The 11340-nt window shown below is 39.9% G+C and overlaps 1 protein-coding gene across 1 annotated transcript in view; it reads left to right on the top strand.

The window, feature by feature from the left end:
• LOC114059511 (p53 apoptosis effector related to PMP-22-like) overlaps nucleotides 1–3856 on the top strand; it is a 15183-nt gene extending 11327 nt beyond the window's left edge. The window contains exons 2-3 of the mRNA XM_027888029.1: nucleotides 643–786; nucleotides 1413–3856. Coding sequence (XP_027743830.1) covers nucleotides 643–786; nucleotides 1413–1648 — 380 coding nt within the window. The 3' untranslated portion in view covers nucleotides 1649–3856. The remainder of the gene's footprint in view (nucleotides 1–642; nucleotides 787–1412) is intronic.
• Nucleotides 3857–11340: the final 7484 nt, after the last annotated feature.

The raw sequence follows: 11340 nt of genomic DNA, 5'->3' as shown, positions 1-11340 counted from the left end.
TCCATCTACGTCCTGAGGACCTCGCTGCCACCGTCCAAGCGTGCTTGGCCCCGGCAGATGAACCTCAGGATTAAAGGGTGGGCTCAGTTCCGCGCACACTGTGTCTCACCTAAAAAATCCAATGCGCAGGCTGGAAGGTGGAAAGACCTTCCCCGGTTCTTCGTTCGCGAAGAGACTGGCCATTAAAAATATGCTCACAGCACTGTTATTTCCCAGTTATTGACTGTGGTGGTACCCTCTTTTCTGCTTTCACACTTCCCTGTGCCTGGAAGTGGTTTTGTAAACTTACATATCAAACAGGAGCTGTAACAATAAAGTGCATTGTCAGCAGCCGTCGGCCCTATCTGTTCTGATGCCTGTGGGTCTTACAGATACAGAGTTTGATGGTGTTATCTCTATTCTGTGCTGCACTGTATTCCTCTTTTCAGCAAGACAGGTTAGTGGACAGGGAGTTCTGTGCTGCTCCGGCAATGATGATGCCTCTCTGCTCTGCAGCTCTGTGCTTTGGAGGCATTCAGTATTGCTTTGAAATAAGGACATGCTTCTTACAGTAAAAGAGTTCAATAAAAAATTATTAAAGAAAACCAAAGAACTGCAATGACGTGCTGCTGTGTGTAACACCTTTCTTTTTTTCTCTTCAAGGATGGGGGAGAGCAGCAGCTGCCACATACCTCGTTGGCTTTGTGATCCTGGTCATCTGTTTCGCTCTTGCAGTCATTGCGTTCTCGATCGAGATACTCCGCTTCAACTTTGTGCGAGGAATTGGAGGCTTGCTCTTTGTTGTTGGTAAGATTGGGCACAAAGACAAGGTTATTTGAGATGTAAAACAGGCATCAGCAGAAAAACGTGCTAGATGGAGCCTCCCTTATGAAATTAGCTGTCTTTGGTTTATGACTCATTTTCGTGGGAAACAAGGAAAGGTTAAGAGAATAATGGTTAGGGAAGCTCCAGTGGGCTTTGTCAGTTCGCACTTGCCCAAAAACACTGTACAGGGACACCCATCACCTTTGACCCTGCATGTCACATGCTAAGACTTAGGAGCTGAGAACCCTGGGTGCTTCCCACCTTTCTGGTGGGAGGAGGAACAGCGGGGCTATGGGAGGTAACTGGCTCCGCAGGGTTCACTGTGCCTGGCTGTAGGACAGGGCTGGTCATGGCATGCAGATATGTGCCTTAGCAATCTGGCAATGTCAGCTGTAGCTTCTGCAATCAGATGTGCAGATGCTGCAATCAGGTGTGGGGATCTGCCTTGGCCAGAAGTCACGTACCTCTGTAAGAATGTAGATTTGATTGCAGGACTGCAGCTAATCCTTACATGACTTAAATATGCAGTTATCTCTAGGTACCTTTTCTTAGGAGGAACTGTATGTTCATTGTAACTTACTCCTGCTATTCTTTTTTTCTCACTCTAGCTGCATTCCAGATCATTGGCTTGGTCATTTACCCAGTGAAATTCACAGAAGATATTCCACTCACAGGAGATAATATGTTCAGCTGGGCCTATGGTTTTGGCTGGGCCAGCACTATCGTTGTTATAGGTTGTGCTTTCTTCTTCTGCTGCCTCCCCAACTGGGAAGATGAAGTCCTGGGAAACATCAAGCCTACCTATTACTACTCCTCCCCAGAGAGAGCACCATACTTAAATTGAAAGATTAAGTCCGAGTACAGTCAACTGTCAAAACAACAGAGGAGTACCTATGATGTACATCTGGTGTGATTGTAGGAGACTGAAAAAAACCCACCTTATTTCACCAGAGCATTTCTTACTATCCCTGGTAATAAATTAGGAAAAACACTGGCATATTTAGGCAAATAACTTTTATCTAAAGTATTTAGTTACATGTTCTCATGTCAATTCTGTTTGGGTGGTTTACTTGCTCCTTCCCCTCCCAACTAATTATTCAAACTTTTACTTATGAATAAAGATGATTGTTTTTCAAGTGTAAAAAGGAAGAGGATAGATTTTAAACAACCCATTAATGGGTTCTGCGAGAGATTGGTTTTTTCACCTCTGACAAAATTGCATTAAATGGAACTAGGAAAAAAGCAGCCTTCCAAAGAATGTTTTTCTTCCATCAAAGTCAATCTCGAAGAAGGAACTTCCCTGAGACTGTCACAGTCACCTGTCACCTAAAAATCTTTTCTTTTATCTGTTACTGTACTGTTGCTGACTAGAAGCTATTTGAATTAAAGGGAAAATAAAATTAAAATTTATTTTCCACCAAGTGAAGCTGTTAAACAGAGATCTCTTCTAAAGCATGGAGCTGGTGTGTAACAGTGGCTAATGTAACATTGGTGGGTTTGTGGCCACAGCAGGACTTGTGATGGAGTCACAGATATGTATCTAATATATGTTGTCGTAGAGACAATCAATACAATTTGAGATGTTAAAATTACATATATTTTTACACGTTTTTTTAGGGATGCTGGTCTAGAAAATATCTTTGAGTAGAAACATAAACTGTTCTATTTGTCTACCTTTTTAAAGCTTCAGTGTTTTAATTATCAGTGTACTTTAGAGGGAAATCTTAGTGTAAGGTATCTGCAAACCTCCAAAAGTTTTTAACACTGTAGGTGCCTCAGTTTAGTAAACTTGGGGCTGTTTTATGAGTCACTAGGGCTAACAGACAAAAATAGATAAGCAGTTCTGTGAGCAGTTTATGTATGCAAACTTCATACAGACATCTGTGTCAGAGTAATCTGGCTGGCTCCTAGTTTGTTTCTGCAGTCAGCAATTCCAAATAAGTATTCCAGCAAAGCAGAGCTGTGTCTGTGTTGGTCATGGACCTACAGCATCTTACAGCAGATTTAATTATGGTCTATAATCTTTGTCAGGGCTTTCTTCAAGGGAAGAAAGAAGAGGCTTATTTTGTGAGCTCTTCTTTCAGCTTTGGGAGAAGCAGCTCTAGCAAAGACAGACTGAGGGGGGTACAGGGAGAATGGAAAGCAAAGGCTGTGTGTTACTCTGTTATTTCTTCTCTCATGAACCCAGTACTTAAGGGAGAGTAAGTGTATGGGTATGTGTATTCATGCACATGTACAAAATAGAACAAAAAAGCATTAACCGACATACTGTAAAGGTAAAGTAATTTACAACTAATATTTTATAATGCTCAGTATTTCTTGTACTATATATTTTGTAGCTTTCCATTTTGTAACACCTTTGTTAATTTGATAATACTATACATTGAATGTGATCCTGTTTTGGAAAGGTCATGTGTCTCCTGAAGGTCCCTTCAAGGCCTGTATTTTATAATTTTACAGAGCATAAATATCTGCAGACTTCAGAATTGTGTTATGAGCTCAGTCGTGGCATATACAATCAAGTGTGTTTGTGATTCTTTCTGAATAAGAGAATTCTGTGACAAATGTGTCCCTTTTTTTTTTTTTTTTTTCCTTTTCTGTACAGTACTGGTTGTTGGGGACTATTGTGTAGACTTACCTGTATCATAAGTAATGGCAGTAATTACTTCCATCGAATTCAAAACATAGCAGAGAATCCCAAGTCTGGAAAATTCTTGTACAGCTAAAGCTGAGAAGGAGGTAAAAAAAAAAAGTAAGAAAATGGACACCTTTCCTAATGAGAGGGAGGATGGTATGGTAACCAGGTTTAGCATAATTAAAGTCTTTGGTATGCTTTCTTATAAGCATTGTCGTAACTTGTCAAAAAATCACAGATGTAAAATAAACTTGGCTCTAAATGTACTGGGAGGGGTAGAAGCACAACCAGTGTGTTACACAATTAAGATGTTCCAGAGACAGCTATTGCAAATAGTCATTAATTACTTTCAAGTGATACTAATGTATGTGACATTCCTTTCAAATGTGGCGACTTGATTAAAAATGTTTTAACTTATGGTTGTAGAAACTTGGTGGTGTTTGTGGTTCATGGGTTAATTTCATAAACTCAATGAAGTAGTCATTCTTTCCTTCTCTTAACGTGAATATCAGTATCCATAAAGTGTCGGATTAATAAATGAAGTTAATGACCTCATGTCCAGGAGGCGGCAACTTCATTTTCCAGTCAAATAAGCTTAGGTATACAATACAAAACATGTCTGTGCACTTCCTTTGGAAGTCCCAGGCATAGAATGTTCTTTGCTAAGCCAAAACCTCTTAAGTGCATCACAGCTTAAGGGGGAACTCTAAACATTTTAAGTACACAGCAGTCTACAGGAGGAAAGGATGTGGGAAGTCTGTTCTTTATCAAAACTGTTCCAAGTGCCTTTCCTATACTGATCAAGATAAATAGAAAAAATTGGTGTACTGGCCTGCTATTTTCAGTGGAAGGCTCCACTTCTGTGATTAGAAACCTTCCCATTTCTAACCTTATTATGCAAGGCCCACATAATAGCCCTGTGCTAGTGTCATTCTGTATCCTAAGCAACTCTTTTTTTCCCCTGCATTTTTACAGAGAGCAAATCTGTCAGTCACTGCTGTCTTACACCAGCCTGTTGCTTCTGATTTCTGGAAAGACAGGTTCATCATTCCCCTGTTTGTTTGTTTTTTTTTTTTATAATCTGTTCTCTTCCTTAAATGTCTGAATTTTAGGTACAGTTACTACCTGGGATTCTGGTACCTTTCACGGATTTCTTTTTGGTTTTGGTCCCATGCCTTCCCCCTCTTAACTACTCTTAATTTTAAATACACAAATGGGGAAAATATTTTGATTCCTGTTAGATTTTCTTAAACGCTCTGAAGATAATTGGAGGGTTTCTATAGTGCCCTTCTTTTGAGAGAAGGAAAATTTGTACTCTTGTTTACCTACAAGTGTGTATTAAGCTGCAACCTAAATCTGTGCTCACTAAAATCCTCTGAGCAGCTCCAGAGAGCTTCAGGCTGCAGGGTCACTTCTTCTAATCCAACCCTGGAGAAAAGAGAACAGTTCAGGAGAATCTGAGCACACTTGGCCCTTGTCTCAGGGGGAGTTATGGGCAATCAAAAATGTGCATAAATGAGTGCTAGGGAAGGCTAATTGACCTGAATGGGATGATTAATGCTTAAATCTCCTGGATATGGGAAACAGCTGCCACACCCCATTGGGATTTTGTATTTTTAGTTGACGCAACAAATGACTAATTTTTTAGACAATTCATTGTCAAGGAAGAATCCTAAAAGAGTATTCACCTGACCTTTACATCCTGCATACAAGGGCTTTTGGACCTAGAGTACATACATAAATCAAGAGTGTAGTAGCAGATCATTAGGAGGGGATGGGTTGTTATGGTGATAAGCACTCTAGAAACAAAACCACCCACATGCTAAAAGAAAATGTTGCGCACACACACACACACAACGAGTTGCTGAGATCACTGAACACTTACGAATTAATTATGAACTAAACATATATATCTGTGGAATCCAAGATGCATTAGGAGATGCACAACAGCCTAGAGAGCTGAACTCACAACTCAGAGCAGTGGGGGTTACTGGCAGTGTGGAACAGCCCCCTGAAAAACCAGGTTATTCTGTGCCAGTAGGTGAAGTTGCACAGATTTTTATATGAAGTTGGGAGATGATACTCAAAACAAGAATAAAGTTTAATCAAATCTGGAGGATGTATTTATCAAAAATAGGGATGCTGAATTTCTGGATGTAATTCCTGTAACAGGTGTCTGTACAGGAGTAGTGAAATCCATGTGCAATGAGTTCACACAGCCTGGTATATGCCAGTGTACACAGCACAGGTGCAGCAGTTTATATGTGTAAATCCCATTGAACAACAATGTGTCAATTTTCCTGTGCATATGCAGTGTATTTATAAAATAGGTCCAATGAAGGTCTGCACTCGTACTGTAAGCAGACTTTAGTCTGGGATTTCCTGGTGTCCAAAGGTGTGGGCAGAGCTGCTCCAGTTACAAAACTTGACATCTAGAAACTCCGGGCAAAAATCCAGTGCCATCAAATTTTGCCTCTATAAACTTATATTTAAATGTCTTGGGAGTTGTCAGAATTAAAAAAACAAAGGTTTTTTTTTGTTATGATTTTTGAATTCATAAATTTAATAAGACTGTATTTATAATAAAGACTTTAGAAGAAAACATACAGACATGCCTAGAGCTTTATAATATTACAGCTATAAGCAAGATAAATAATAATTTATGAGAACTATGCATTGCATAATATAATTAATAGAAATAAATATCTAATAAGTAGAAATGAATTATATTCCTCATGGATTCATCTTTGCAGGATTGGATAACATTAGAAGAATTGATATGACTTTTTTATTTATTTACGGTAATGTGGACAACACATACAATTTTTAACAGAGGTCTTTGCGAATACAGAATATGTTGTAAGCAATTTGAAAATTAATTTTTCTCCGATTAGGAATAGAAAAACAAAACAACTCGCAAAACAAAACTTGGGAAACTCATAATTGCCATTTTGTATCAACACAATAGGATAAGTTCAAAGTTTTACCAGGAGACCACCAATTTCATTTCAGCCTGTTTGTCAAATCAATTTCATATCAGACATTTAAAACTGAAGAGGTCATTTCCATAACATATTGGTTTGAGCAAAATCCTACTTTTGTCTGGAGAATCTCAAAGTGAAAATTCTTGGCTGAAACTCTTAAAAGATATGCTTGGTGTGCATGTCATAACTGTAAATCTCAGAGTACTTGAAGAAGTAGCTGTTCCCAACTGACCTATAAGGCACAGCAAATAAAAGCCATTCCTTTGACAGAGAGCTGTAAGTAACAAGGTAGTGGTACCTGGGAATTACCTAAGTTAAGCTATTTTTATTTATCTTCTAAGGCAACTGAGCTATATGCTTTACAAGAGGTTACTGTTATGATCCACTACAATAGGACAAGTATTAGTTAGCCTTCCTATGCCACAGAGAAGTTGGGGAGCCCAAAGAAAGTGGATTAAGTAAAATTATCCTGTGTGTAGAAGAGGACTGTGTTGTACCACTCTAACTGCTTACACGGGATTTCGTACAATCCCTGTATGTAATATGCTATGATTCTTTGATTCTATGATTCTGAGTGCTCACCAGAGAGCTTGTGATCCTGACAGCCACACAAGGAAAATACCCACACCCATAATGGTTACAAATGTCCAGAGGCCCTCTCAGCTGTTAACTGTGTTGTGGATTTACAGGACCCCATTTATTTCAGCCATTTGCCTGGAGAAGGGGGAGCTGACTGAATTCATCAAACTTCTACAGAGCATCTCTAAGAAATACCTGATGATTAAACCTTATTCCAATATAGAGTTTATAAGTCCTTTAGCAAAAACTTGGTGACAATTAAAGCATGCTCAGGAACACAGAGTCTTTGTACTTTCCTAACCTTGTGTTTTCCTTATTTGTGTTTTCCTAATACACTCTTGAATTGCTCACATAAATGACAATCCTGGATGTCGCCCTGTTTGCATCTCATGTGTTAAAACTTACTGGTTTGCACATGTAGCCTTGGTAAGGAAAAGAAGAAAGCCCCTTCAAGCCTAAGAGTTTATCCTGTCGAGACAAGCCTCCTTTACCCTCAAGAGCCAGTCAGTGCTGCCCATGGGTCAGGCTTAAGAGGTTCCACAGCAAGTTGGTCCTGGATGACACTTGATAAAATCTTAACAACACCCTGTGGGAATTTGCCTCTGAGCTCAGCAGTCAGTGAATAGAGGAAATACCAAACATCTGCAGAGCTTTCCTGCGCTGTGTGGGGCAGATAGAGGAAGGTTTTCTCAAACGCACAAGCAGCAGGACTGAGCACTGACCACTCCCAGGTCATCATAAGCGTCACGGAGGAGTCACAGTGTCTGGCCACCACGGGAGTGTCCCTCAGAAAGGGCTGGTGTGGAGGAGTATAAGATCTCAATTGAGTTCATTTTTTCAGGAGGGTGTTCTTTTTTTGCAAAGAAGTCAAGTCAGGTCCTGTTCAAAATGCATTTCCAGTGTCCTTCTAATTAACATAAAGGAGTTGCAGCTTGGGTTACCCTGTGAACACTTTTGATGTCTAAAGGTATTTTTCTACATGTGTTTACTATGGATGAAATATTAGTCACATTGAGAATGCTATTGCCCTACTGCCCAGGGGATGCAGGGCAGTGACCACAAGGTACAATTTGGCTGACTGAGTTGCATCACTGTATATCCTGTGGTTGTAACAATAACTGCAGTGCAGCCCTTTCCAAAGGAAAATAGCAGACTGGCATTATTGGAAAGAAGGGCCGATAGTTGTAAATGGATTAATAAAGATAATAGTAATAATTAGGAGACTTATGACAGCTCGTGGCAAACGTTTCTCAGTTGCCCAGAGTGATTTATTAGATTTAAGATAACACGCAAGAGAATAGATCATAAAATAAACTTAGCAAAGCTTTTAGAATACCAACTCTGGGGACTTGTTGTTTATAAGCACTGTGAACATCAGAGAATGAAAATGTGCCTGCTGCAAAAGTCATTAATATGCACCACAGCTGGTCATCTTATGATAATCCAGTAATTTACATACCTTAGCTGACCAGGTCAGAGACTAAAGGTGAGTGAAAATGTGCTGCCAATCATTTCTAAGCTTCTTCTTCCACTAAGAGAAACATTTGTGTCTTGGCTGAAAAAAGGCCTATTTTTATTTTTAGCACTAATGCCTCTTAGCTCTAATGGTTACTTCAAGTAATAATAAAGATTCATTAGCAATATTTTTAGTTGTAAAACATGCACTACAATCTAGTTTGAACACTGATAATATATAATTTTCAACAGATTATGCTGTTGTTTGCCAGGAGGGACTATCCACAGATACTAGAGAAGGAGAAAAAGCATTTGCTTTCATGTCAACACCCAGCTTGTGCATTGCAAAAGATGGAGCATGGTGAGGGTCCGCTACAAATCACTGAAAGTTTCCAATCATTTTCCCTGTTTATCATAGAAGTATCAGAATTACATGAGATAGATACATCATTTCATTACCTTTGAATGACAAACCCTCTCTGCTCTTCCATGTATCTCAAAATACCCTTTTATTGAACGTGAAGATTGCTTGTAGTTCTAAGTTACTTAGGGATGACAAAAATGGGCAAGACACAGAAACACCCATGGTGATTGAACACTACTCACCGTCTTTCACAGTGTGACAATGAGCTCTATGGTATCACCTCATAAATGCTGACATTTGTGCATTATGCATTCATCCACAGGTGAGCTACAGCAGAAACTGATGACAAATCCTTCAGTCATAAGTGCCTACCTGAAACATGGCTGAGCATTCTAAATGCAGGGAAGACCATTTTAGTCCTTAACAAATATTGGCTCTTATTTGTTGATGACAAACAAGACATCTTGTGATGACAAGTGCTGACTTCATAGCAGATTTCCAGTACAAAATTGCTTTAACTTGATTTGGCTATTTCCTTAGAAAGCTGTCATTTTGTGGAAGATTGAAATGTGGCAAGAGATTGGGTATAGACAGCTGAGTGAGGGCTTATCTGCACTCTACTGCCACATTCGTGAGTGTTTCTGAAGTCATCTTTAAAAAAAATTTCATATCCAAATCTGTGTTCTCTCAATCTTTTGGGTTCTATTGTGCCCATTTCCACCTTGGCTGTGGCAACAGAAAGAATATGTATAAACAGACTTGGACAGCTTGCATCTACCAGCGTAATGCACTAAGGGTGAACATCAAATAATGTTAGTTTTAATGTAAATATGTTTTTTAAATCATGCATAGAAATAATAAATTGCAGCGCTATAGAACTGGTAAATGGCATTTTAAACATTAGGTTAATGATAACTGAATTTGTGGATAGCACAAATGTGGACTACAATGGAAGTTACATTCTATTCTAAGGAAATGCTTGTTCTGTTTCCTATAGTTGAATTCCCTTAATTCCAACTCAGAACAGCAGCTGGCTTGTCTTCGTAGTTGTCTTTAGCTTTTAGCAACATGAAAATTCAATGGCCAAAACTGTAAAAATGTCTCCTGCTATCACAGAGACCTGATGGATGCCCTTGATGGACCTCCCACAGCCACAGGGATATTGGACTGTGTCTGAGCCACAGGGCAGCTGCTGGCAGGATGCTTCAGCTAGACAGAATAAGAGATAAAGCAGCCATACCACTGCTAATCTACCACCAAGCTAATAAGATATCTCTGATGAGAGATATCGCATGGTGATATCTCTTCAAATTGCGTTCCTGATGGAGTTACTACTCCTGCACTGTGCTGTAGCTCATTGCTGTGAATATTCCAGTTTGGTTCTGTGCAAGCTCCATGCCTCTTTAGTCACAGTGCATCAATGCACTGGAAATTATTAATTTCTTTTATTTAGGCCATTATTAATTTATGAATATTAATTCAGAAATGCTGTGAATTTGCAGTTCAGTATGGTTGTCATACTGTGATCTGCAGTACAATAGCAAATTTTTGTGACTAAATGGAGCCAGTACTTGGATGGAGCCCCACCTCACAAAATCTACCATGGGAGCAAGGGATACTTTGCGTCCTCTGGCCTTAGCTTGTTTCACACAAACCAGCTTTGATCTGTAAGGGCTGCAGCTACTTCCAGATGTACATGCTTCTGGGTCCTACCAAAATCCTAGGTTGTAGCCGCTGTTAGTTCAAAGGGAGAGTGCAGGGAGCACAGCTATATTGCTTCTGAGCCAACAGAGAAAACTGCCCTGCGGTAGGCTGGGTGGCCTCCCGGGGCATAGAGAGGTGAGAGCTCATCTCTGCATAACTCTCAAACTCTCAGCATGCTGCAGACAGGCTCTGACAGGCCCCAGGCAGTGCATGTACAGCCAGACCCATGCACAGGGAGCGTTTGTAAGGCTCTGTCAAACCAAAACTCTTTTTTTTTTTTTTTTTTTCTCACTAAGGCTATATCCAGATCATACTGTATTTTTGATGAAAAACTTTGGGGGTTTTCCCCGGTAGCTATGGCCCAAAGAGGGGGGAAGGGAGGACAGTCTCATGTTCTTTATTATCTTAGCTTTATAGTAGCTATGGGAACTTTTTTAATTGCAAAAAATAAGGTATGTTTTATTTTTAAATGGAGTCCAAGAAAGGCAGCTTTCAGCCTCCAGGTGGCAAGTTTCAGAAGCAATCACCTTCTCATGCAAATAGTTGCCTGTTCTCTGTTTTCAGCTGCCATAGAGCAAATCCCTTAGCAGATAGGTGTATGCACAGCTGTGAGATTCTTCTGCTGGTAGGAATGTCAGGAAGGAAAGTGTTAAATGCTGAGGGTAAACAGCACCCGATTTGTTACGTAGTCAGCAGGGCAGAGAAGATCCCACAGATAAACCCAGCCTCTGAAGCTTCTCCCCAGCTCAACTGGTTATTGCTCAGCAGCAGTTCTTACTCATCTGAATCTAGGTGGAGCTCCTTTCCTGCCTCCA

The sequence above is a fragment of the Empidonax traillii genome, unplaced genomic scaffold (genome assembly GCF_003031625.1).
Source record: "Empidonax traillii isolate 1590-97213 ecotype Southwest subspecies unplaced genomic scaffold, ASM303162v1 scaffold229:size1690559, whole genome shotgun sequence".
Taxonomy (NCBI): Eukaryota; Metazoa; Chordata; class Aves; order Passeriformes; family Tyrannidae; genus Empidonax; species Empidonax traillii.
This window is presented reverse-complemented; position numbering and strand designations above follow the sequence as displayed.